General features: G+C 54.0%; 2 protein-coding genes across 8 annotated transcripts in view; both read left to right on the top strand.

Moving 5' to 3' along the window:
* On the top strand, nucleotides 1-16,059 carry SRF (serum response factor). Of its 4 annotated transcripts, none has more exons than XM_069850357.1 (8): nucleotides 21-572; nucleotides 2,486-2,752; nucleotides 8,546-8,807; nucleotides 9,130-9,309; nucleotides 10,935-11,054; nucleotides 11,710-11,917; nucleotides 12,898-12,974; nucleotides 13,232-16,059. In XM_069850357.1, the coding sequence occupies exons 1-8, from the start codon at nucleotides 126-128 to the stop codon at nucleotides 13,321-13,323; spliced, it is 1,653 nt and encodes a 550-aa protein (XP_069706458.1). In that variant the 5' UTR covers nucleotides 21-125; the 3' UTR covers nucleotides 13,324-16,059. The 4 variants fall into 4 exon arrangements, with proteins under 4 accessions (XP_069706460.1, XP_069706458.1, XP_069706459.1 ...); XM_069850358.1 differs by having other exon boundaries at nucleotides 22-572; nucleotides 11,726-11,917; XM_069850359.1 differs by lacking the exon at nucleotides 9,130-9,309 and having other exon boundaries at nucleotides 1-572.
* A 5,613-nt stretch (nucleotides 16,060-21,672) lies between these two features.
* LOC138717082 (cullin-9-like) overlaps nucleotides 21,673-26,798 on the top strand; it is a 39,858-nt gene continuing 34,732 nt past the window's right edge. For all 4 annotated transcript variants that reach the window (XM_069850320.1, XM_069850319.1, XM_069850318.1 and 1 more), the window contains exons 1-5: nucleotides 21,673-21,753; nucleotides 22,937-22,997; nucleotides 23,521-24,129; nucleotides 24,924-25,078; nucleotides 25,418-25,951. In XM_069850320.1, the coding sequence (XP_069706421.1) occupies nucleotides 23,535-24,129; nucleotides 24,924-25,078; nucleotides 25,418-25,951 (1,284 nt within the window). In that variant the 5' untranslated portion in view covers nucleotides 21,673-21,753; nucleotides 22,937-22,997; nucleotides 23,521-23,534. The remainder of the gene's footprint in view (nucleotides 21,754-22,936; nucleotides 22,998-23,520; nucleotides 24,130-24,923; nucleotides 25,079-25,417; nucleotides 25,952-26,798) is intronic.

Genomic DNA, 26,798 nt, shown 5'->3' with positions numbered 1-26,798 from the left:
ATGGGGGCGGCGCGGCGCGGCGGGGGCGGCGGCGGCGGCGGCGCAGCGGGGCCGTGAGCGCGGAGCGGGCGGCGGGGCCATGGCGGGGCCGGCCTGACCCGGCCCGACCCGCGCTCGCCGCCGCGATGTTACCGAGCCAGGCCGGCACCGGGAACGGCGCCGCCGCCGCCGCGCTGGCGCGTGGCTCCCCGCTGGGCCGCTCGCCGGTGCCTCGTGGAGCCAACGGCGGCGGCGGCGGCGGCGGGGCGGCCGTGTCGGGGCAGCCCGGCGGGCGGCTGGAGCGGGAGGCGCTGTACAGCGGCAGCGAGGGGGACTCGGAGTCGGGCGAGGAGGAGGAGTTGGAGCGGCGAGGAGTGAAGCGGGGCCTGGCCGAGGCGGCGGCGGCGGCGGCGGGGCCCGCGGCGGGAGCGGCGGCGGTGGCGGGCGGGTTCAGCGGCGTCAGCGGCGGCGTCAGCGGCGCCAAGCCCGGCAAGAAGACGCGGGGCCGGGTGAAGATCAAGATGGAGTTCATCGACAACAAGCTGCGGCGCTACACCACCTTCAGCAAGAGGAAAACCGGCATCATGAAGAAGGTGCGGCCGCCGGCGGGAATCGAGAGGGAACGGGGCCCCCGCGGGCGGAGCGGGGCCGGGCCCGGAAACGGCGGCCGCTTCCCGGGGCTGGGAACGGGGCGGGGGTGGGATGCCCGGCAGCGGCGCCTTCCGGGGGGCGAGGCGCCGGGGAGCGGCCGCGGTCCTGGCCCCGCATCCCGGGGATGCGCCCGGTGGTCCCCAGCCGGTCGTGGCACCGGGAGGAGGAAGGAGCATCCCGGGGATGTGTCTCGTGGTCCCCAGTAGGTTATTGCGCCGGGAGGAAGAAGCATGCCAGGGATAAGCCCGGTGGTCCCCATCCGGTCGTTGCACCGGGAGGAGGAGGAAGAAGCATCCCGGCGGTGTGTCCGGTGGTCCCCATCCGGTCGTTGCGCCGGGAGGAAGGGGAAGGAGCATCCCAGGGATAGACCTAGTGGTCCCCATCCGGTCGTTGCACCGGGAGGAACGGGAAGAAGCATCCCAGGGATGTGCCCCGTGGTCCTCAGTAGGTTGTTGTGCCAGGAGGAGGAGGAAGAAGCATCCCAGGGATAAGCCCGGTCCAGTCACTGCACGGGGAGGAGGAGGAAGGAGCATCCCAAGGATGCGCCCCGTTGTCCCCAGCCGGCTGTTGCACCGGGAGGAAGGGGAAGGAGCATTCCAGGGATAAACCTAGTGGTCCCCAGCCGGTTGTTGTGTTGAGAGGAGGAGGAATCATCCCGGGGATGCCCAGTACGCCTGATGGTCCTCAGCCGGTTATTCCACCTGGAAGAAGATGAAGAAGAAGCAGCAGCATCCCAGGGATGCACCCCATGGTCCTCAGTGGGTTCTTGCACCAGGAGGAGGAGGAAGAAGCAGTAGCATCCCAGGGATATGCACCAGGTGGTTCCCAGCCGGTTGTTGTGCTGGGAGGAGGATGAAGAAGCAGCATCCCAGGAACGCCCAGTACACCCGACAGTCCCCAGCCAGTTGTTCCACCTGGAGGAGGAAGCTCATCCCGGTGCAGCCTGGAGCTGACTGGGATTCCTTGGGGCTGCTCTCTGGGTGCTTCAGCACATCTCTGCCCCACTGGCTTCATCAGTCCAGAGGGCTCTCCCTTGATCCTGGTGGCTGGAGCTGTTGCGTAAAGGCAGATTAGGAATTTGAGGGGCGGATTTGGTATGCAGCTGGATGCTGCTGGCTCATCTGCATCTCACTTGGCGCTCATAGCATCCTCTGACCAGCTGGGCCATGTGGCATCCCAGCTGAACTGGGCTTTGGGTACCCTGGGAAGGTGGGAAGGGCTGAAGGGTACCAAGCGCCCTGGGGACGTGTGATTGGCTGAGGGGTTCTGCTGGGCACATCCTGGCTCCGCGGGATTGCAGCATGAGGCCATCCTGCCTGTGGCAGCTCACATGGGACCAATGAGAGTGCTGTTAGGGTGTATGAAGAGTGTTCTTATGCCACTGGTCAGTCCCAGGGGATGGTAGCCTCGCTGCAGGGGTGCTTGGGAGCTCCTGTGTTCAGGACAGTGATGACTGAGAGGGGAATCTGGGTCCTGGCCCGGCTGGCATGTCAGGGGGAAGGGTATCAGACACGTGGTATAAGCATCCTCTTGCCTGGCTCTGCAGAGGTAGGGGGGAAGCAACCAAATGTCTGGAGATGCAGCTGGGATTTCCATGCCCTCCTGCTACTCTCCAGAGGGGACCACTGTGGCCTTTTGTCATGCACATCCCCTGAGGGCATGCTAAAGGAGATCAGGGCATTCCAACCTGTGGGGAAGCAGTCTTGAGTTGGTTTTGGAGGCTACAGCTCTTCTGGGGTGATGTGGAGCTAGAGCTGCTGGGAGTATGTGAACACACCAGGGACTCTTGTCCTGCGCTGTATGTGTCCCTGCCGTCTGTGACTGACTCCCTGTTCTTCCCTTGTGCTGCTGGCAGGCCTACGAGCTCTCCACGCTGACTGGCACTCAAGTTCTGCTACTGGTGGCCAGTGAGACAGGCCATGTGTACACGTTTGCCACACGGAAGCTGCAGCCCATGATCACCAGCGAGACGGGGAAGGCGTTGATCCAAACGTGCCTCAACTCCCCAGACTCGCCCCCGCGCTCGGACCCAACCACTGACCAGCGCATGAGCGCCACGGGCTTTGAGGAGACGGACCTCACCTACCAGGTGTCCGAGTCAGACAGCAGTGGGGAGACAAAGGTAATGTTCCCGTGTTCAGCTGCATGCCTGGACAGCCTGTGGGTCTCAGACTGTGCCTGTTGGGCTGTGCTGGAAACTCTGAACATCTCCAGCTCTTCTTGAGTAGCAGCTTGGGAAGCTGAGGATGGGTCCTCTTACGCTGTGACTCCAGCGAGCTTGTGCTGTGGCCTGTCAGGGCTGGCTCCTTCACTTGGCTGTCAGCAGCGGCAATTCGGAGAGGGGGGGAAGTGAGTGGCAGGTGTCCTGGCCCTGGCCTTTGTAGCAGGGCTCCCCACTGGCCAAGCCCACCCCCCTGGCCGGCTCTCTGCATCGTTATCTCTCCCTGGGTGTCTCCATGCTCTTGCACTCATTGATAAAAATTTGATTCTGCCTCCATGGCCTTATAAGGCCTGGTTTCCCTCGCCAGAGTCCCTGGCAGGGCCCCTCACATTCCTTATAAGCTGCAGCTGTCTCTTGCTTTGGTGCTGTTTTGGAAGGGGGCAGGGAGGACATGGGGAATGGAAACATTTTGCTGGATGAACCACTTCTGCTCTGTGCCTGGTGTCCCTGCAGGCACCGGCCCTCGCCTACCTCTTGTCCAGGGCGCTGCAGAGAGTGGGTGCAGAGTCAAGTGATGGCTCTACTCTGCTGGAAGGTCTCCGTCTTGTCCCTGCATCCCCTTGTGCTGTTCTCTGGAGCTGCTGCAAGAAAGCTGGCTCCTGTATCCCTGCTGCTTCCTTTGCAGGCTGGTGCTTGCGTCCACAGGTGCTTGGAGATAGGAGGCAGAGGAGTTTGTGGTGCGAGGCTGGGATGATGTGCTGAACTGGGGGTTGTGCCACAGCTTCCTGGGTGTGTGTGAAGTACCACTGGGTGCTGTGAGTTGCTGCAGCTCTGCTGTGCCCGTGCCTGTGATGTTGGTACTGGGCTTGCCGCAAAAGCGGCCTTCCAGATGAACTGTGGCTTTCCTCTATGAGCCCTCCAGCCAATGCACACAAGCCATAGCAGCATCCTTGCCACACAGCAGCCGCTAATTAAGCAGGCAGAAACTGGAGGAGAAGAATGTTTTGAGATCTGTGCTGTAATCCCAAAGGCAGCGAGTGTAGCCCTGGGATGTGCACAGCAAATCGTCTGAGGCTGCAGGTGTGTCGGGCTGCACGTTTGTATCCTGTGGCAGCCCCACAGCTCTGGTCATGGTGCTGCGGAGTACCTGCTGGCCACAATTCCTCCATGCTGCCTTCCCCACATGTGTGCGGTGCTGCAACAAACAAAAGCTTATCACTGCTGAACCCTGATAAGTATCAGCAGTCCCAGAGATCCCTGCAGGCAGAGGAGCTGTGATGGCCAAGGTGTTGATGGCTGGAGCCCTGAAGAGTCCCTGGGAAGGCTCCCTGCTGATGGGAGCCCAACAACAGCTCTGCCCATCCCAGTTTGAGCACCCTGGTGTCCCTGCCTATGGCAGTGGGGGTGGAACTGGAAGATATTTAAGGTCCCTTCCAACCCAAATTATTCTATGACTTCCCTGGGTGCCTCTTGATTCCTAATGTGAGCTGTATCAGCTCCTTTCCAAGTAGGCAAAGGAGCCCATTGTCACCAGCATTTTCTCCCTTGTGCAGCCTGTGTTTGTAAGGACTTGAGTCTCTTGGGCTTCTGGCTGAAAAGGTGGGTCCCATGGGCATTTCATAATGAAACAAATTGCCTGTAACTGGAGGTGCAGGAAGTGCTGTGCACAGTAGCTGACCTGTCCCTGGCATGGGGCTTGTCCACATTGTATCCCTTAAGGCTTTCCCTGAAAATACTGCTAGGTGGCCCAAAAGGAAGTGTGCTTTTGGGATGTGGTTCCTCTGCAGAGGAGATCTTCTAAACACAGCTTCTCTCTGCCTGCTTTCTGATGCAGGCCCTACTTAGCGTGCTGCTGCAAGCTCCATCCCGGTACTCATGAGTGCAAGTGCTTGGTGTGGGGTGCCTTGTGGCCACAGCCAGTGCTTGGTGTGGGGCTGGAGGAGCCCTGTGGCCCTATCTGCTGCTTGACATTCTGGCTAAGCCCACCTCGGCCTGCTGAGTGAGGGTTCTTGTCATGGCAAGCCCTGGGGCTAGGCACAGCCTCACCCTGCCCCTCCTCAGTCCTGCTCTGCCTTCTGCAGGCCTGGAAGCCTGGTTTGGTGCTCTGGCAGACAGCACACTGATTCAGATGGACCAAGAAGCCCTCTGAGGATGCAGGGAGCCTATGGGTGGGCCATCCCAGGTGGCTGACTTTCTTGCTGAGGCATGAGTGGTACATAGGACTGGGATTTGGCTGCCTCATTGGAGCAGGCAGCAGGAAATAAAGTGCCTAGACTGTTAGGTCCAGCCATCTAGGATTCTCTGAGAGAGCTGGGCAGTTGTTCCCTGTCCTTCCTTTGAACTCTGCCTGCTGGGCTTCTGTCTGGATTAAAAACTGCTTGTGTTCAGCTGCCACAACAGAAAGGGGGAGTGATGCAGCCAGGCAGTTACCTGCAGGCAGCAACTCAATGGCAGTTCCTTTGCACCACAGCCAGCAGCAGGTGAGATCCTCCTGCTGTGCCAAATGCAAACTCCCTGCTGTGGAACTGAGCTGGGACTGTGCCTGGGACAGGGGCATGCTGTGCTTTCAAAACAGCAGCTCTATCCTCATGATAATACTGTCATGCACTGGCCTGTCTGATCTTTTACAAGCCCCAAAGGACGCAGTGCCCTCATGGGAGCCAGGGTTTGGCCCCATGGGAGAGGGGACTCTGGAGGAAGCTCAGGTGCTCTAGGCTGGGTTGAGAGCATAGGAGTAGCCCTGATCTGGTCACCTCTTGGGATAGGGGAAAAGTGGGACTTTCTGCCCCATCTGGAACACAGACCAGATCTGGAGATCAGGTTGGGATTTCCCATGTACCACCAAGGCCGATTGTCCTGCAGTGTCTGCATGACAATACTGGCTGGTATACTGAAGCATTGTCACAGGCAGCCCCCAGAAGCCGTGGAGTGGCATCATTTCTGTCCCTAAGACTCCAATATGGTCCAGGGTGCACATGAGATGGCCTGGGCCGTGTGCTGTGGTCCATTCATGCTGTATAGAGTTTATCAAGCATGCACAGTGATGTGTGTCTGTGTGAACATTTCCTGCTGCTATGCTGCACCTCTCTGTTGCATGTTGATTCCCTAGGCAGCACTCTGCAAACTGAAGTTTGCACTGAGCTGTGGTGGGGCATCTAGATCAGGAAGGGAAGGACCTTCAGAACTGCTGTGCTGCCTCAGGGCTTGTCTGTGGCCTCTTGGGTAAATTCTGCTAAAGGTGACCCATGACTTGGCTGCTACTGAAGGCTGGCTTCGCGCACGTAGTCTGGGCTTTGCAGGGTCCTGGGAGGAGCCAAGGTGCCCAGGGGCTCGTAGGCAGCCCAGAAGCCATGGGGAGAAGGCAATGGTTGTCCAATCCCAAGGTCTTTCCCAGCTCTTTGTCCTGAGAGCTGTTGCTGCAGCCCAGGAGAAACACAGCTGAGATGGGAGGAATCTGAATCTCACCTGTGGCAGAGTAGGGAGAGCAGAGATGGAGTGTGCATGGTTCAAGGTTGGCACAGCCTCCCTCTTGAGCACCTTTGCTCTTCTAGTCATACTGAAGTTTGCCCTCGTGCTTCTAGGGAGTCCTGGGAATCACCCGAGTTGGTGCTGTGAACCTTTTGGGGTACCTTCTACAGCCCTGAGATATCAAGTGCCATGGCTGCTTAGGGATTATATCTCAGGGGTGTACAGCTTCAGGGCTGCTATACCTGGGGATGAAGGAGCCTGGCTATTCCAGCTGGGAACAGGACCCACCCTGCTCTGCAATGGCTTCTGTGGGCTGTGGGGAGCTCTGCCCTGTTACCCATGTGGGGAAGGTGCCCACAGCCTCCATGTCCCATGTGGGGTGGCAGGAGTTTGTGGCTGAGCTCATGGAAAGTGCCTCTGCTGGGCTCTACTATGTTATCACGTGCATCTTCTAATTCGGACTTTGGGGAGTGCGCTGCCAAGGTGGAGGGGCATTGCTCTCCTCTCTCCCCAAGCCCTGGGGCATGGCTGAGTGCCTGGGATTGGCTCCCCCTGTCCAAAATGGACTGCCTTCCCTTTTTTAGCTGTTCGTTGAGCTGTGAATTCCTCGTTCCTGGCAGCTTGACAAGCTGGGAACACGGCTTAGCATGTGGGAGAGCTGGGCCCACCAGCCTGCAGCAGAAGGGGTGGGAGTGTGGCAGCCTTAACTCTTCCCAGGCGTGCCAGAAGCCCTGGTGGGGCACGGGGTCAGCAGCTCCCTGGTGTCCTGTGGCATCGTCTCCTGTGGATCACTCTATTTGCAGTCCACTCTTGGCCAGCCGAGCAGGGCGGGAGAGACACCATGGATATCCAAAAGGGGGTTTTAGAAGGAAGCATTAAGTGAAGTGTGACTGCTATGGACAGCAGGGATCATGCTGGGCTTGGTCATTCCTGCAGATCCAAGCCAGGTCCAGACACATGCATTGTGGCTGCAGAAACTAGGGTGTTACGTGCCCTGCAGCCTGGCTAGTGTTGGCCCAGCACAGGGCCCTTTTCCTCCCAGTCCTCAGCTTCCCTGGCAATTCTGCCCTTAGCTATAGACCTCTGATGCTCCTTGCAGAACCATGGTGTCTGCTGGCCATAGCTAACAAAGAGTCACAGAATCATGGAGTGCTTTGGGTCAGAAGGGACCTTAAGGCCCATCCAGTTCCAAGCCCCTGCCAGTGGCAGGGACACCTCCCACTGCATCAGGTTGCTCAAAACCCCATCCAGCCTGGCCTTGAACACCTACAGGGACGGAGCATCCACAAGTCCTCTGGGCAACCTGGGCCAGTGCCTCGCCACCTTCACAGGAAAATATTTTTTCCTAATATCTCAATTTCCCCTCTTTCAGCTTGAAACCATTCCCCTTTGTCCTGTCACTGATAAAGAGCCCCCTCCCCAGTTTTCTTGTAGCCCCTTTTAAGTACTAGAAGGCTGCTGCAAGGTCTCTCTGGAGCGTTCTCTTCTCCAGGCTAAGGAAGCCCAACTCTCTCAGCCTGTCCTCATATAGGAGGTGCTCTAGCGCTTGGATCATCTTTGTGGCCTCCTCTGGACTCGCCTAACCAGATCCATGTCCTTCCTGTGCTGAGGGGTCCCTTGGAAGCATTTGTCTCATGCCCATCTCCTGCCAGTGGACTGGCCAATGGGTGCTTCCCCATGCCAGTTTCTCCCCTTTGCTCCAGGAGATTTATGGGGGCATTCCATTCCCCAGGACTGGGTTTGGGTCTCCTTGGTCTGCGGGTTTGGATTTGCTCACCTCACCTTTCTGGTTTCGGCCTACAGCTGCCTTTAAGAGCCAGTTCTCGGCTAGTTCTTGACCATGTGTTTCCTGCCGTAAGGGAAGTGGTGTGTGTTCCTGACAGAAGACTCTGTTTGCCTTTACCTCTGTTCCTACAAGATCTGCTTTTGCCTGTTGTGTGCCAAAAAGAGGCCATTCTTGGAGGCTGTGGGGACTTCTGGGGAGGATTGATTCATCCCCTGGTATCTTGCAGGGAAGTCTCTCAGGGGACCTGTGTGGCCATGGGCTTGTATCCAAGGTTTACGCTGAGCTCTCTCCAGCTCTCCTCGTGCTGCGTTGTTGGGCACAGTCTCCTCGTGTTTGTACAAACAGCTCCTCTCCTGGCTTTGCTCCACGTGCTGGCAGTGGGCTCTTGGGGTTATGGTTTAGCATGGGGAAGCAACCAGTGGAGCCTAGTTTGGTATCACAGGCAGATGTTAAACAGATCTAAGGGCTGGTCTGAATTGTCACAATCTCTCTTTCCCCAGGACGTACTGAAACCAGTGTTCACTGTCACCAACCTGCCGGGGACGACGTCCACCATCCAGACAGCCCCCACCACCTCGACCTCCATGCAGGTCAGCAGCGGCCCGTCATTCCCTATCACTAATTACCTGGCGCCAGTGTCTGCCAGCATCAGCCCCAATGCCGTCACCAGTGCCAACGGGACAGTGCTGAAGACTACTGGAGCCAGTGCAGTGACGTCTGGGGGCCTCATGCCAATACCCACCGGCTTCACTCTCATGTCAGGTCAGTGCCTGAGGATTGCATCCATCCACCTCTGTACCTGGAGCGTGTTGCTGCCTTCTCCAGAGGAGAGACCTAGTGGCAGGAGGAACCAGATTGGCTGCTGCTGTAGGGTGAGCCTGGCTGGGACTCTTAAGCCCTGTGGCTGAAGACGAAGGGTCATGTAGTGACTTTCCTTAGAGTGCTGCTAGCTGGCCCTGCTGCTGGGAAGGAAGGATATTGTGGCAGGGAGCTGAGCTGTGACCCCAGGGCAGCACTGAGAAGCCCAGAGGGAGTGAAAGGAGCTGGTGGTGACAAAGCCTTTCTTTCTCCCTCCTTTTGGCAGGTGCTTCCCTTTCTCCGGGGACCCCTACCATTTCTTTCACTCAGTTACAGCCACGCTCCCTGGCTTTTTCCAGCCAGCAGGGCCAGGGGGCCACGGGTACAGCTGGACCGCTGCAGCAGGCACAACAGACAGTCTCCCGCTTCCCTGCCAGAGCTGGAGGGCAGATCGTGTCGCTGGCAGGTCAGCACTCGCTTCTCCTCCGCTTTGCTTGAGGTTGGGGGGATGGAGATGTCCATGGGCATCCTGGTTCTGGCCAGAGAGCCCACCCCCACCTGATGTGGGTGTGCAGAGGAGGCAGAGCACAGAGTACCCTGGCTGTGGGGAAGAGACTGGAAGACAGTGCAGAGAATGCCTGGTGTAGGCAGAAGCAGCATCCTGGGGGACACAGACCAAGGGAAGCAGCAGGTTGTCAGTCTCCTGCCCCAGGGTTTCCCCTGTGGACAGCAAATAAAGAGGAGGCAGGTCCCCGGTACAGTTGTGCTGAGGCTAAACTGTGCTGCTAGGACTGATGGAAGGAGGCTGCAGGGGAATGCCTCATGGGTATTTTTTTGGGTGCTGGCATTTGGCTCTGAGCAGCTGCCTTTGCTTTTCTGTTTGGGTCTGCAGTCATACACTGAACCATAGTGCAAACGATAGCTTAGGAGAGACCCAGAGCAGAGGAGGGAGTGGTGCTGCTGTGCTGCCTTGTGTGCATTGTCCTCTGTAGGAATTTGTTGTTGTGCTGCATCAGGGGTCTCCAGGTGTTGCGCTAGGGCTGGACATGCTCCTGGCTGGAGTTTCAGAGCTCCTTTGGTGGGGCAGCCATCAGGTAGGGACTGGCGTTAAGAATGAGTCAGTACTTCTTGCGTCCTCCCTATTTGTGCCCAGGTCAGTGGCTGATAGTCTGTGTGCTTTCTTGGAGCCCTTATGCATGAGATCAGTGTGATCCCATGCAAGGGGACTGGGTTTGCCTTGTGATCTAGAGGAGCTAAGAGAGTCATCAGCTTGTGTCTCTGTGGTATAGTATGTGGGGAGATGCCCAGTCTGAGGGTGACGCCCAGTGATTCCTGGTCTTTGGCATCCCTAACTCTTCCTTCTGGAGACAGGAACTGAGCCTAAGGGGAGTTTTCTGTACCAAGCTCCATCTCTGGAGCCGAAGAGCTTTACAGTGAGTGGACTGGATGAGGGGGCCATGTGGCCATGCCCCTGCAGCTCTTGGGTGCCCACCTTCTGGCCCATGGTCTCTAATCCCTGTGTGGGGCACTGTGATGTCCTTGAGGTCACAAGCTGGGTGAGAAAGCTGCCCCTGAAACACCCTGTGGAGGATGGAGCTGGGCTCCAAAGTGTGAATGCAGCAGGGCCCAGGCATGGGCATTTGTGCTCTCGCTGTTCTGTTTGGTGCAGTGAGATGATCCTTGCAGGGCTGGCTGAGCATGGCAGTGCTGTGGGCATGTGATGGGCCCACTCCTGCCCACATCTTCTGTGTTGTGTCTTGGTGGAGCCAGTAATGAGAAGGAGACATCCCTGAACCGTGCCTGGGAGCTGAACAAAAACTGCAGTGTCCTTTCCTTTTCTCTGGAGCCTTGTAGGCCAGCTGTAACCCCTCCTTGGTCCCTTTGTGCCAGGGAGGAGCAGGATTTGGCCTGCTATTTGGGGCAGGGCATGGCTTCTGCCAGATGCTGCATGTGGCAAGTCTTCTCCAGCACAGTGCAGAGCCGTGCTGCAGAGCTGTGTGTGACTGGAGAGCGTCTGTGTGGCTTTCATTTGACCCAGGGTGTCCGTATCCCTGCTGAACCACAGTCTCATGAGCTTCTCTCTCTTCCCAGGTGGGACCATGGCTCAGCAGGTCCCTGTCCAGGCCATCCAGGTGCACCAGGCACCGCAGCAAACGTCTCCCTCCAGTGACAGCAGCACTGACCTTACCCAGACCTCTTCCAGCGGAACAGGTAAGTGAGACATTACGGTGACCGTGTTCTGTCTTCCTAACCACTGCTGATAACAACCCACACCAGCAGACCTCATGCCTGCTCCCTGCCCACAATCCTTCTTCAGACCAACTCTATCCCAGCCTTTCTGACTTTTTCACAGGTGTATTTATCCCTGTTGCCAGTCCCTGTGTCTAGGTAGATGCTGCTGTGCATAGGGCACTTTACAAGGGATTTCAGAGCCTCTGTAGATGTCATCTGCTCTTAGAGCACCGAGATTGCCAAGTTCTCAGATGGTTCTAGTGAGCTAGAATTGTCCCGAGCACAGGGCATTGGCTCACATCTACTTGAGACTTTTATTTTATATGCAGAGGACACCTCTGTTGCCAGCAAAATCTGAATTCAACAGCTTTATTAAAATTTCATCTGGAAGCTTTATCTCAAGCTGAATTCAGTCCTGGGATGTTTGGCTAATGGACTTTTCTGCCCTCACACACTCACTCATGAAAGGAATGGTTTGAACTCTCCTGCCTGTTCCCTGAGGCTTCTCCCCAAGAACAAGATGGGTATCTCCATGCTCCTGCTGCTTCAGGACAGCTTGCCAAGGGTGACTGAGGGAAGGATGCTGAGCAGGCGCGTGAGTGTAGCGGGTTCCTTTTGTATGGCTCACATGTAGTCTGTCCTGGTGCCAGTGACCCTCCCAGCGACCATCATGACGTCGCCTGTGCCAACGACTGTGGGTGGCCACATGATGTACCCGAGCCCACACGCAGTGATGTACGCACCTACGTCTGGCCTTGCAGATGGTGGACTTGCAGTCCTCAACGCTTTTTCACAGGCGCCCTCAGCGATGCAGGTGTCCCATGGCCAGGTCCAGGATCAAGGTAAGATAACTGTCTTTGTCAGTGCTCCTTTAAGTGCTCTGGCACCTGATTTTTCTCCTTGCATGCATTTAGGTTGTATATTAAAGTCAAACGATTTTATTCTAAGCAGTCCTCGTGGCTGTACAAAGCTGGGGTGGTCCTTGATACATGCTTTTATATCTCACCATTCTGTGCAGAGGATGGCTTGCGCTGTCTGCAGCAGAAGAAGGATGAGGGTTGCTGGAAGGGGTGGCATGACAGTGGAGTGAACTAGGAGACTCTGGGAAGGACCTATGGTTGCATAAGAGGGCAAAGCAGTTTGAAGGAACCCATGCAGGCAAGACTTGAATTGGGAGTTTGTGCCTGCTTCTCCCAGCATTTGGAAAACTAGTGCATGTGGCTTTCTGCTACGATCTGTTAGAGCGAGTCCAGAGGAGGTCACAAAGATAATCTGAGGGCTGGAGCACCTCCCATATGGTGACAGGCCTAGAGAGTTGGGCTTGTTCAGCCTAGAAAAGAGAAGGCTCCAGGGAGACCTTAGAGCAGCCTTCCAGTACTGAAAGGAGACCTACAGGAAAGCTGGGGAGGGTCTCTTTACCAGAAACTGCAGGGATATGATGGAGGGGAATGTTTTTAAGCTGAAAGAGGGGAGATTTAGGTGAGGTATTCGGAAGAACTGTTTTCCTGTGAGGGTAGTGAGGCACTGGCACAGGTTGCCCAGAGAAGTGGTGGCTGCCCCATCCCTGTACGTGTTAAAGGCCAGGTTGGCTGAGGCTTTGAGCAACCTGATCCAGTGAGAGGTGTCCCGGCCCATGGCAGGGGGGTTGGAACTGGATAATCTTTAAGGTCCCATCAAACTCAAACTGTTCTATGATCCTATACTTCTATGCATACAAGCAGGTACCTTCATCCTTGTAAAGCTCCATAGAGCTCAGAGAAAGGACCCATGAGGCAGCAGTGTTTAAGGGACAGTGTAATTTCTCTTTCTCTCTCTCTGGCAGGTGGCGTCCCCCAAGTGTTCCTGACGGCTCCCTCAGGCACCGTTCAGATCCCAGTGTCGGCTGTCCAGCTTCACCAGGTAGGCACAGATGGGTATTTGCAGGTGTTCAAGAGCTGTCCTTGCCCTGCCCCTGCCTTTACATCCTTTGTGGGCCTGGATGGACCTTGGCCCTTGGATAGGGCCAGTCCTCAGGTGTGGGAAAGATGTTGGTTCCACCCACCCTTGGGAGAGGAAGTGTTGCCCAGATGCCCAGAAAGGATGGTGCCACCTTGGCTTCTGGCACACGTCTCAGGGCACGCTGTCCCCCAGTGCTTCCTCCTCCATTTTCTCTCTAGATGGCTGTCATCGGGCAGCAGAGCAGCAGTGGCAGCAGCCTGACAGAACTGCAGGTGGTCAACTTGGACACCTCGCACAGCACCAAGAGTGAGTGAGAGGCCTCTGCTACCGCCCTTGTACTGTCCCTGGCTCGTCATGCCAGTGCCAGGGCTGGCAGCAATTCCTTCTCGTACAGACTGCACCAGTTATTTATTGTTGCCTTTTCACGTTTCCTTCACACATGCACACACACACACACACGCACCCACTCACCCACACACGCATACGCACAGGCATGTGCGTGGGGCTGCAGGACCCATCCGGAGTGGAGCTGTACTGGGGCCATGCAGGGCTTGGGGGCCTTTGGATGCTGCGATAGCTGTGCTTGTCTCACGCCAGCCAAAGAAACTTGTCTCTGGAGGGGAGGATTGCTCTGCGCTGTAAATAAATACTGTGGGCCGTTTCTAGCTGGAGGCTCTGTCTCCTTCTGGGTGCTTCGAGTCACCTTGCCCATGAGTGTTTGCTCTGCATGGGGCTCAACTCAGACCCAGAGCCGTACTGCGGGTGCAGCTCAGAGTGGAGCGGGCCGAGGCTGTGCTGCTGGCCTCAGCAATGTGCCTTTGTGGAGGGTGACAGGTCCTGGCCACAGCAACTCGCCCTGGACTCTGAATGGGCTTGCGTGTGCATCTCTGGCTGGGCTGTTGTGTCCTCCCTCTGGAGGGCAGGTACAGCCTGGGGCACGTGGCCCTGTCCTCCTCGTATGCACTACAGTGAGCCCTCTGCCCTCAGTGCCTCCTCACTGGGCCGCCTGGCAGGTTTGCAGCCTGCCCAGCTCTGCCCTGGCGGCTGCCCTCGCACAGCTGAGGTGGTCGGTGGATGCCCAGGAGAGCAACGATGTCCCGGAGAGTTCCTGAGGGGCTCCATGGCCGGCCTAGCTCCACACTCTTCTCAGCCCTCACACTGCTTGTGGACTTCGTACATCCAGGGGAACGTGGCTGGGTCTTTCTTACATCCCCCTGCAGCTCCAGCCAGCGCTTTCTAAATTTCTGTGTCTGATGCAAGGTGGAGAAACAACTCAAGTGTCAAAGGGAAGAGCCCTTGGGGCAGTGAGCTGCTGGGCAGGTGGCAGGCTTTTCCTCTGAGCACCAGGGTGACTTGCAGGACATCCTGGGCTGCAGAAGAGCAGCCGTGATGCCTGTGCAGGGTCAGCAAGGCCAGGGGAGAAGGGCTGGAGCATGCTTGGCCCTGCATGGGAGCTGCTGTGAATGGCTCTGCTACCTAGCCCTCTTCCTGAAGAGAGAGTAAGCAAGTGAGAGAAGTTGCCGAATCCTTAGTGGAAGAAGCAGCTACTGTAACTTTTTTTTTTTTTAAGTTAAAGACAAAAGAAGCCTTGGAGAAAAAAAGACACAAAAAAAAGGAAAAAAAAAAGAAAATGACTTTATTTTTCTAAGTGTTAAACTCAGTATTTATGTAATTCTTTAAGGAATAAAAGTTTGGCTCCTGTACAGTTTTCATGGGGTTTGTACCAGGGGGATGGGAGAGGGGTGGGTGGGTGTGGAGGCAGGAAAGGGGCCTTGCTTTTCAGTTTGTATTGTAACCTTGGACATGTTCCCTCAGCATTAGCGTTTAAGCTGCGCTCTCCACCCACCAGCATGTGCCAGGGATCAAGCTGAACCGAGTGGGATGCTTGTTTCCCACTTACCTGTCCTGAGACTCCATACCCATCATTGAGGGCCTAATGGGCAGAAAGCAAGTGAAGCAGTGGCTGTTCTCTAAAAGCGGAAAAGCCATCCCTCAGGAGCCAAGGGGTTTGCAGTGTGCCTGGGAACCAGAGATGGACTGGGTTTCCTGCTGGCCACCCTGTTCTCCTCTGGTTCTGGGACCTGTGACTGTTCTGTCACTCCTCTTGGTGTGGAGCAGTGCTGCATGTGACTCTCTAAGGGATATGGGCAATCCCACTCCTCCTAGGGTGGTGAGTGGCCAGCAGTGGCTGAACCTTGCTCTCCCTGCTTGTTGCGTAGGTAGCATCTCCTGAACTCCTAGCTGATGAGCCAGGCTGTATTTCCCCCTGTACAGTCACTCCTTAGTGCACAGATGTGGACAGGTCCCCTCTGAGCCCTCTTGCAAACAGCTCCCAGAACAGCCTTGCAGCCTGGGATGGGCTTGTGGGGAGTGGGGTGGCCCATCTGGTGAGAATGATCTCTGTGTTGCCTCCTCTTGATATCATTTCTCCAGGAGTGGTGCGTACCCCGCAGCTCAGAGCTATGGGGAGTGTGGTGCAGTGCCCCATTGCTAGGTGTATGAAAACTGCTCAGTGATGCTTCCAAAACAAGGCTGGGTACCTAGGAGTTCATCCAGGGAGAAGGCTGGGGTTTGCATTGTCCTTTGCCCCAGCACGTGATTGTGGGCTGGCTTTGCTTTGCTTTGCTTTTGGCAGCACTGAGGAGCAGAGCTGTTGGGCCTGGATGGCAGGAGTGCCCCTGCTGCTAAAGGGTGTTTGCATCCCCTCCCTGGCTTCCCAAAGGCAACTGCTGGTTAAACGCTAATGGTGTATTTTATTTAAGTGCAGACTTGTAAGAACACTTGTGTATCAGGGATGAAATGGCATTTATTGTGTGGTGACATTTTTAGTTCATTTTATTGGTTTGAGGGTTGTGCGTGTGTGCGTGTGTGCGTGTGTGTACGCATAAGTGTGTGTGGGTTTATATTTTTTTTCCCTCCAGTTTCCAGGGTTGTGTTTCTGGAAGGATGTGGAAGTAATCACAGTACTATGTACAGAGCTTTCTTTTGTATTAAAAAAAAAAAAGAAAATTACTCTTTCAATAAATGTTATCATTTTGTGCACAGATTTGGGATCTTGGCTGTGCTTTGCAGTAGATGATACACAATCTAGGACCTGTGAATGGGGACCAGGGTGGATTCCTGAAGCTGTTTGTGTACTGTAGATGGTGGGGGGCTATCACAGAATTGTAGAATAGAATTGTAGAATTATTAAGTTGGGAAAAGATCTTTAAGATCATCCAGGCCAACCATCAGCCCAACGTCACCGTCCCATGTCCTGAAGTGCCACATCTACATGTTTTTTGAGCACCTTCAGGGATGGAGACTCCACCACTTCCCTGGGAAACCTGTTCCAGTGCTTCACCACTCTTTTTGTAAAGAAATTTTTCCTAATATCCAATCTGAAACTCTCTTGGTGCAACTTGAGGCCATTTCCTCTCATCCTACCCCTTGTCACCTGGGAGAAGTGATCAGCACCCACCTTACTACAACCTTTCAGGGATTTGTCAAGAGCAATGAGGTCTCCCTTCAGCCTCCTCCTCCCTAGGCTAAACAATCCCAATTCCCTAGCTGCTCCTCATAAGACTTGTGCTTCATACTTGTGCTTCAGAGCATGATGTGGCAAAAAGAGGCTCTTTGCAAAAGTCTCCATTTCCACTGCTTCCTGCACAGATGAGACGTCACCAGCGGGACTTCTGCTCTGGAAGTCCCAGTGCCAGTGGCTGGGCCAGAGGGGGCCTGTTGGGGACAGCAGGGCTTGAGGGCTGTCTGGGCTGAAAGCTCAAAAATAGTGCCTGTGAGCAAGACATGGTGGTGTTGAGAGAAATAAAAACAAAGAATGAGGAGGACTGGTAGCTTTTGAAAAAGAAAAAGAATTGTTCTAATTCATGGTTGTTAACAGGGAGGAGAAAGAGGACAAGCAGCTCATATTGCTTATGGGGCGATAGCTAAGGCCTAGGAAGAGGAATTTTTGCCATTTTAACGTCAAAGAAAATATGACCTCAAGGCCTGCCCCCAGGTGATTAATCTACTACAAACTAAAGGATGGAGATTTTTTAGTGTGACATAGGTACTTCCTGGATAGCTGAAAGTTTGAGTAAGAAGATGTTGCTGTTGAGTTAGTTTACCTGATATAGGACTTGACAGGTAAGTAATGGCTGAGGCCCTGTCACAATGGGAGATGTCATGCAGCTGGCATCTCAGAGAATCCAGACATGGTGGTTGGTGTGTGCAGTACAATCCCCTTGCCTCCAGGCAAGAAGGAACAAACTGGGCTTTAAATTAAGGCAGCAGGCAGAACAGCTTCCTCTGACATTGCCAGGCATCTGATCCAAGGTGTCAAGTGAAAATGAAGTTGTTTCCACTCCCCTCTTCCAAGCCCATTACTTTTGGGTGCTTGATGTCTTTAAGGATGGAGCTTAAGTGTTGTCTTTATGAAACCTGACACCAAGACTGTTAAATTCCCCGCAGAAAACTGCTATGAGAAGATATGTCAGCATTCAAAGTTCAAGCTGTAGAGGCATTACTTGAAGTCAGGTTGAAGGTGGTTGCCTGTAGTCCCCTAAAAGCCAGGTCAAGAGCACACAGGAGCTCAGTAAAGTGCCTGAAGATGGGAAAGAAACCAAAAGGAGAAGGGCTTATCACGATCATCAGTGCTGCTGGGTCAACATCATGCCAGCTAAAAATGCAGCTCCTACTGTCTACACAGCGTCAGGTCCTGGAGCGGATACCGTAGAATCATGGAATGTCCTGAGTTGGAAGGGACCCACAAGGATTGTCGAGCCCAGCTCCTGTCCCTGCACAAAACAATCCCGACATTCACACCATGTGCCTAAGGGTGATGTCTAAATGCTTCTTTAATTAATGCTTCTTTAATTTTATCAGGCTTGGCACTGGGACTGTTTCCTGGGCAGCCTGTTCCAGTGCTCTGCCACCCTCTGGGTGAAGAACCTTTTCCTAATATCCAACCTAGCCTTCCCCGGCACATCTTCCTGCCATTCCCTTGGGTCCTATAATTGGTTGCCAGAGAAAAGAGATCAGCACCTGCTCCTCCTTCTCCCCTTGTGAGGAAGCTGTAGAGTGCGATGAGGTCTCCCCTCAGTCTCCTCCAGGCTGAACAGACCAAGTGATTTCAGCTGCTCCTCATAGCTTCCCCTCTAAACCCTTCATCAACTTTGTGTCCTCCTCTGGACACTCTCAGTAACTTTAGATCCTTTTTATCCTGTGGCGTCCAAACCTGCACCCAGTGCTTAAGTTGGGGCCACATCAGTGCAGAACAGAGCAGGACAACCCTCTCCCTTGACTGGCTGGTTTTGCCATGCTGGATGCCCCCCCTAACATGGGTGGCCTTCTTGGCTGCCAGGGCTCGCTGCTGGCTCATGTTCAACTTGCTGTCAACCAGAACCCCCAGATCCCTGCTCCCCAGCCTCTCATTCCCCGGTCTGTATGTATTTTCAGGGTTGCCAGGCCCCAGGTGGAAATCCCGACACTTGTCCTTGTTAAACTTCATGTGACTGGTGATTGCCCAGCTCTCTAATCTATCTAGATCAAGTATAATGTAAATACCAGTATAATGTAAGGAAAGCTTAGCACTGATAAAAGTCTTTGTGGTGGAGGGACTGATCCACCACAGTGCAACGTGGAGAAAATCCACCTCAGGAGAGATGAAAGTATAGGAAGCAGGAACAAACCACAGCTGAAATTGCTCTTTCCCCACTGGGAGGGGAGATACTTTGCTTTTACTGGTTACACCACAGCCAGCCCCATGTTCAGCATGCCTACACAGATATGGTTCAACACCACAAAACCTGTATCAGCATGAGTCACACCATGTTACTTGTGCACAGGGGTCTGTGTATAACATATGAAACTCTCAATATGGAGCAAGATACCACAGGCATAAACTTTATTTTAAGGATAAATAATGGGCTAAGCATGGTCTTGGCGATCATCAGAGCCAAGACATAAGTAGGACTTATCAATACCACAGAAACCTTTCAGTTTCTCAAGCAAGATGCCTGTATCTTATCCAGCCCCTGTCATTTATTGGTGTCACTTTTGGCTATGGGGTATTGCCAGCTGTTACCAGCCAGGCTGCATGTCCCACTGCAGAACATTATCACCATCTCGTGTTTGTGACACTAAACACAGCAGTGCTGCACGTGCAGTGCGCGCACAGAATAACAGCTGTGATGAAGGAGGAAAATAGCAATAGTTGTGTGTGTGGTACCAGGTTTTATGCAGTTGTGTGGCATTTAGGAAGTTATTTTCCCCTTCACTAGTGCAAATGGACTGTGTTTATCTCTACAGGAGATTAAGGGACTTGTAAAGGCAAACCATGATATAACTAAACACCAGTTCCATCCTTTAAATTTTAACAGTGCCTTGGGAGTTAATAGGGATGGAAAGTGACATGTTAATGAAAAACATAGATTTCAAGAGCATCCATATGATTCTGGAAGGAAAGCATCAATAGTATCAGACTAGCAGATAATGGAGAAATGGAGGATGGAGAAATCCAGAGGCTGGCTTGGAAGCACAAGCATTTACAATCCACTGTTGGTGCCACAGCTTTAGAGGATGGTCTCCACATATGGATGCAGCACTGCACCAATTCATCCAGACCTGCACCAATTTATCCAGCCTGTAGTTAATTGCAATTACATTGTTTGTGTTCATTGCTGCCTGCTATTGCAAAACATAGACATTGTCTAATCAGTTGCATTGGTACTGAGGGTAGAAATGAGGCTGGGCACATGCATGAGGTTGCCCCAGGATCAGATAAGAAAGTAGACTCTCGTGCATTTAGCCTTTGGTTTTAATGTTTTTTTTTATATATATAGTTTAAAATAACTGTTATCAGACTAGTAGAAACCTGCACCTACTGGATTGGAGCTGACTGCTGTGATGCCTGGCAAGGAGGGTAAATATGGGCAAGGATAAGAAGTTAGGTGTTATGGTATAAGCATTACAGCTCAGTGTAACAACAAAGCAGGACGGGAACTGGAAACTTGTGCAGAACTGGTTTCATTTGCCTCTCTAGAACTGAGAACATGGCAGCCTCGCAATCCAAAACCTGTCGAAAGTGAGTGCTGTCTCACTGAGGTAACCCAGCCAAAGTGGACAGAGGATGGGGGGCAGGGCTGAAACCACCCCAGAGCAGAAATAAGAGAGACAAGCTGGATAGAGGCTGGGGTGCAGGGCTGAAATCACCTTGGATCTCCAGCCCTGGAGAAGTCACCACACTGCGATTATTGGTTAACACTACGTTTGCAATAATGTGAGACCCAATGTCACACACTTTTAGACTTCCTTTCACCCACACTGCAAGGGCCCTTGGCAAAGTTCATTAATTACCAGCAAAACCCCACCAGCACAAGCATCCACAGCACTTGCAGATGTAATCCTTAGCTCCCAACCTCATTTTTTCCTGGTTTTCAATTTTAGTTAGGAGAATAAGCAGATTTTTCCTGTTTTCACAGAATCACAGAATGCTCTGAGTTGGAAGGGACCCACAAGGATCATCGAGCCCAACTCCTGTCCCTGCATAGGACAACTCCAACATTCACACCATGTGCCTGAGGGTGATGTGTAAATGCTTCTTGAATATCATCAGGCTTGGCGCTGGGACTGCTTTTCTGGGGAGCTGTTGCAGTGCTCCACCACCCTCTGAGTGAGGAACCTTTTCTTAATATCCAACCTAACCTTCCCCTGGAACATCTTTCTGATTTCAGTACAGGATGTGGGATGATGTGATTGAGAGCTGCCCTGCAGAGAAGGACTTGGGGGTGCTGGTTGATGAGAAGCTCAACACGAGCTGGCAATGAGTGCTCGCAGCCCAGAAGGCCAACCGTGTCCTGGGCTGCATCAAAAGAAGTGTGGCCAGCAGGGTGAGGGAGGTGATTCTGCCCCTCTATTCCTCTCATGTGAGACCTCATCTGGAGTACTGCATACAGTTCTGGAATCCTCAACATAAGAAGGATATGGAGCTGTTGGAATGGTCCAGAGGAGGATACAAGGCTGATCTGAGGGCTGGAGCACCTTCCCTGTGAGGACAGGCTGAGAGAGTTTGGGTTCAACCTGGAGAAGACAAGGCTCTAAGGAGATCTTATAGAGAATTTCCAGTACCTGAAAGGGGCTACAGGAAAGCTGGGGAGGGACTGTTCACAAAGGCTTGTAGTGATAGGACAAGGGGCAGTGGCTATAAACTGGAAAAAGGCAGATTTAGGCTACACATAAGGAGGAATTTCTTCACCATGAGGGCAGTGAGACACTGGAACAGCGTTGCCCAGGGAAGCTGTGGCTGCCCCATCCCTGGAGGTGTTCGGGGCCAGGTTGGATGGAGCCTTGGGCAGCCTGATCTACTGGGAGGTGTCCCTGCCCATGGCAGGGGGGTGGAACTGGATGATCTCTAAGGTCCCTTCCAATCCAAACTATTCTATGATTCCATGATTAATGATTTCCTTGGATCCAGAGAGGGAGAGATCACTACTTCCTCCCCGCCTTGTGGTGAAACTGTAGAACGCGAGGAGGTCTCCCCTCAGCCTCCTCCAGGCTGAACAGACTTAGGGGACGGGGTGTGTAGGGGGGCACGCACAGAACCCCCACACAGCCCGCCCCGCCGCGGCCTTCGCCGTCCCGCGGGGCCTCGCGGCCCTCGCCGCCATCCGTAGCGGGCGCGGCCGGGACCCGGAAGCGGCGGCGGGAGGCCGGAGGGTGGCGGCGCGGGGCTCGGCTCGGCCCCGGCCCTGGGCGGCTGCAGGTGCGGGAACGGGGCGGAAAACAACGAGGTGGGGGGTGGGAGCTCGCCGGGGGGCGGGGGGGCGGGCAGCTGCGGAAGGGGAGCGGCCCTGCGGGGAGCGGGGCTGCTGGGGCGGCCTTGGACAGAACCCCGTCCTGGCATCCTCAACATAAGGATGTGGAGCTGTTAGAACGGGTCCAGAGGGCTGGATGATCCGAGGGCTGGAGCACCTTCTGTATGAGGACAGGCTGGGAGAGTTGGGGTTGTTCAGCCTGGAGAAGAGGAGGCTCCGGGGTGACCTTATAGCAGCCTTCCAGTACTGCAAGGGGCTACAGGAAAGCTGAGGGGAACTCTTTATCAGGGAATGTAGGGACAGGAAGAGGGTAATTGTTTTAAGATGAAAGAGGAGAGATTTAGGTTAGATATTAGGAATAAATTTCTTACAATGAGCGTGGTGGGGTACTGACACAGGTTGCCCAGAGAAGTGGTGGCTGCCCCATCCCTGGAGGTGTTCAAGGCCAGGTTGGCTGAGGCTTTGAGCAACCTGATGCAGTGTGAGGTGTCCCTGCCCATGGGAGGGGGGCTGGAACTGGATGATCTTTAAGGTCCCTTCCAACCCAAACCATTCTGTGGTCCTGTGATTCCCTCCACAGCAGCTATGGCTGAGGCAGATCATTTCCAGCCACCCTGCTGGTGCTGGTGGGTGGAGAGGCAATTGCTATCCCTGGTCTGGGACGGTAGCCCTGCCTGCCTCTGTGCAGGTCATGCCATGGTGCTTCGTGCTCTTGGAGCTGCTGTATTCCTTTGCCACAATTCTAAAACTCACTGTAGTGCATGTGTTGGAGTTTCTTGGTTTAGCTGTCACAGGCTCCACCATGCCCCATGCATCACACACGCTGCAGTTCCTTCTTCAGATGCCTTAAATCTGCATTGTCTGCTACCCACCTGGAAATCCTTTTGGGTCCCTTCTGATAGCGCTGCTCTAGAGATTTTTTTTCATGCTAAATACTAGGATGTGTGGACAGGGTGAAGTTATCCAGCAAACTAAGACTTCACAGAAACTTGGGGTTTGATATGATTTTTATTTTATGTGTATGGTTAGGGTTTTTTTCTGCACTTTTAGGGAAAACAGTTGTTTGCTTACGGTGTGGCATCTAAAAGTTGTTACAAAGCACAGTAGAATAACTTGGTCATATTATTACAGTGAGACTGCAAGAAAATTCCTAGCTGGCTTGATAAAGACTCCAAAGAAGATACAACTGGAGGTAGGTATGAATTTCTCCAGAGCTTAGGCTTCTCTCTGTACCTGGTAAACATCTTTAATATACCTATCATTATCTTTGATAGTAGCTACTTTTGTTTTACATGTATTGACAGTTTCCTATGTACATTAACTCCTTTTTTAAGAATGGCTTGTGTTACCATCGGTTGAGCAGCACGGTGATGCTTTGCTGCTTGTCTTGCTTGTTGGTGTAAGTGATAAAGAGAGGGTCTGTTCATGTGTTTCCACTACCACCTGGCTGAGGTCCTCCGAGAACCTTCTTATTACCTAGTAATGCTGGGAACAGAGTTTATGAATGAAACACTGGCTTATTTTCTTGAAGGGGGAATATGAGCTTCTGCAAAATGGGGTTTTCTTCATAGCTTTATCCTGGGTGCAGGATCTCAGGATCAAAATCTGTGCCTCTGCCAGTTCTGTTGTCAAGCAGTTGAGGTGCTTGCTTGTGCTTTCTTTGGCATGCAGCTGAGAAATAAAAGCTTGCTTCTGCTTCCCTTCTGTTCCTGCAGGAACCTTTCCTGTCATGGTGAACGAGAGGCACAATGGCAACCTGCTCGTGCACCTGGGACCCAAACTGCAGGCCTGTCCGGAGAAGCTGCTCCGGCAGCGGCGAGGCCATGACGGCCAGCCCGAGTACCTGATCCAGTGGAGCATTGTCAGCTTGGAAGAGAGAGCAGCGGGAGGCAGCAGCACCTCCATTGCAGAGACCAAACTGGAGAACATCTCGATGTGGATGTCTGCGGAAGAGGTTTGTGCCAGCTGCCCGGCGCTGCTGGGCAAGAGGAACCTGGAAGGGCAGTGGGTGAAAGAGGAGAAGGCCGCTGTCCCGTTGGCTGCTGATGTCCTGCTGGATGAAGCATCGCTGCTGGAGATGAAGGCTGATGTCAGGAGCCTGGTGCAGCGAGCTGGGCGGCAGATGGCCGAGAGCGGGGCCCCCGAGTCCTCCATCCTCAACACCATCCACGTGCTGAGCGCGTACGCCAGCATCGGCTCGCTGGCAGGTGCCTTCAGGGAGACGGGAGCCCTGGACTTGCTGATGAAGATGCTGTGCCACAAGGAGAAGCAGATCCGCCGCAGCGCTGGCAGGATGCTGAGGGCCCTGGCTTCACATGACGCAGGTGGGGGCTGCTGCTGCTCGGGGCTGCTGAGGAGGTGCTGCTGTGGGCTGAGAGGGCCTGTCCTTGAGGAGGCGTGGGAGGTCTGGGGGTGTGAGTGTCTCAGGGCTTGTTTGCAAAAGGGGAGGAATGGGAGTGTAGCTTGCAAGCGGCTCCTTGGTCATAGTTGTCTGGGGTGCTCCAAGAGCTGGTAGCTCTTTCCCCTGACAGATTCTTGAGCTGGGGTGCTGACTAACTGTTGGGAGGACTTAGGCCAAGGGGATTGGCAGAATGTTGAAGTGTCTCTGCTGCATGCAGTCTGTTAGAAAGGCGCTGGCCTGTTCTTTGCAAGGAGCCTTTCCTCTGGCCCTGGCTGGTAGAGTCCTGGTCCTCACCCACTCCTCATTTGAGAGGAGCTCTTGTGGCTTGGAAGTGCCTGGTGAGGCTTGGGTGCACCTGGAAGGCTGCTGGTGCTACTGTGTCCCACAAGAGACTTGGTGTTCCCTGTCCTAGTGCCTGAGCTCGTGTGGCTCTCCAGTGGGGCTGATCCAGGTTAAAACTTAACTTTTTTCTTCCCTGGAACTCTGTCCTGGTGTCAGTTATTTGAATTTTCTTCTTGGGGGGATCTCGGAGCTTTAGGGGTGGGAAAATGGCAGCATTATTTACTGGAGCAAAATGCTGCCAATGCGGATTAAAGGACAGAACGCAGTTCTAGGTTACACAGAGCAGCAGAGCTGTCTCACAAGTCTGTCTTGCACAGGGTGGGTGTGGTGAGGGTTGTCTTTATGTGGCCTGAAGGGTTTCTGTTGCTGTTGCAGGGAGTCGGGCCTACGTCCTGCTGTCCCTGAGCCAGCAGGATGGCATCGAACAGCACATGGACTTCGACAGTCGCTACACCTTGCTGGAACTGTTTGCTGAGATGATGTCTTCTGAAGAGCAGTGTGTGTCCTTTGAGGGGATTCACCTTCCCCAGGTAGTGTCCAGCTCTGCCAGCCCTGTGGGCTTTGGGGGTCAGGAAGGGTGAGAGTGGGGCCAGAGCTGGTGTCCCTGTTTGGGACAGGAGGGGGGTCGGCAGTGGGACTGGGTGTTGGGAGAGCTGGCACAGGACCTGGGCTTTGCTTGAGGCCGGGGGTGGTGGAGAGGCGTGTGGAGATCCTTGTCTGTGAGCAGGGAGACAGGGGTGGGCTGAGAGTTCTCTGCTGCTGCTCCGGAGCTGTCGCAGGAGCCTGCCTGTGGATGAGCTGGTGGCTCGGAGAGAGCTGGGGCTGGAGGTGCTCTGCAGGCAAGAGTCTGACAGCTGTGCTTGTTGCAGATCCCCGGGAAGCTGCTGTTCATCCTGGTGAAGCGCTACCTGTGTGTCACTTCTCTCCTGGAGAAGCTCAGCAATGGCATAGAGCAGGAAGGGGAGCAGCAGAACAGCTCCATGCCCAGCCCACTTGCCGAGGAAAGGAGCCTCGTGAAGCAGGAGTTTGAGTTCAGCATGGCTATGGCAAACCTCATCTTGGAGCTGGTGCACGTCATGGGCTGGGACCACAGCCACGAGCCAGAGCCGCTGCCCCAACAGGAGCTGCGGCCTCGCAGCACCCGCTCCATCTTCCAGCATGGGGCTGCATCCTGCACTGCTGCCCAAATGTCTGTGCTCGCTTCAAATCATGGTCCACAAAAAAAGCAGAGTCGTGCCTTCTTGACCATGTCAGACTTCGCAGACCGCTGTGACTACGTGAAGTACTTGCAGGCAAACCTGCTGCGTGGCATGCGGGTGCGCTTGCTGGAGGACTGTGGTAATGTTAGAGGTGGGGAGGAAGGCGAGTTCCTTCAGGGCACGAATAGCACGCAAACTGTGCAGGTAGGTCACTGAGCAAGTTGTCTGCTTGGGGTGGTGGAGGAGAGTGCAAGGGTGACTGGCGATTTCCTAATGATGTCTTTGTGTGCAGGGAGCTGAACAATAGTTGTATCACATTTAGGATGCTGTCTACATCTGTCCTAGCAAAGAAACCACCTTTCAGAGCTTAAAGTGTACGTTTTGTCTGGTTTAGTACGGGCTGTCCTGCTAAGATCTCTTTGCCTCTCAAGCAGGTGGCTATATCCTGCCTCCCAAGAACAGTCCCTAGCCCTGGTTTGGTCCTGAGGCTGGTTTGGATACAGGCTAGCTGGCACACAGCAAAAAGTGCTTGCAGGTCCGAAGCCTTGGTGTGAGTGACAGTATTTCTGGTGTAGGGTTGTTCTCACCAGGTTGGGCACAGCCTGTGTAGCTGTTTCTTTTGATCTGCGAGTATATGCTGGGATCTGTTTCCCTTTAAAAAAGCCCTTTCGATGAGTAGACCTTAAATGACAGTTTGTTGAAAAGAGTTGTTAGAGCTGCATGTTTGCAGTTGAGTTGCTAAGTTTGTGCCAGAGATGAGGGAAGAGGCCTCAATATTTGAGGAGAGGGAATAGAATAGTTCATAGAATAGTTTGTGTTGAAAGGGACCTTTGAAGGTCATCCAGCCCACCCTCCCTGCAATGAGCACAGGAATCTTCAACTCTGTTAGGCTGCTGAGAGCCCTGTCCAACCTGACCTTGAATATTGAAGGGAATATATGAAGGGAAGTGAGATTGTGTAGGGAAAAAATCAGAAGGGCTAAGGCTCAGCTAGAAATTGGATTGGCCAAGTCAGTGAAAGATAACAAAAAATCTTTCTACAAATATATAAA

This window comes from Phaenicophaeus curvirostris, chromosome 2 (genome assembly GCF_032191515.1).
Source record: "Phaenicophaeus curvirostris isolate KB17595 chromosome 2, BPBGC_Pcur_1.0, whole genome shotgun sequence".
NCBI classification, from domain to species: domain Eukaryota; kingdom Metazoa; phylum Chordata; class Aves; order Cuculiformes; family Cuculidae; genus Phaenicophaeus; species Phaenicophaeus curvirostris.
The sequence above is the reverse complement of the archived record's forward strand: the minus strand, read 5'-3'. Positions and strand labels throughout refer to the sequence as shown.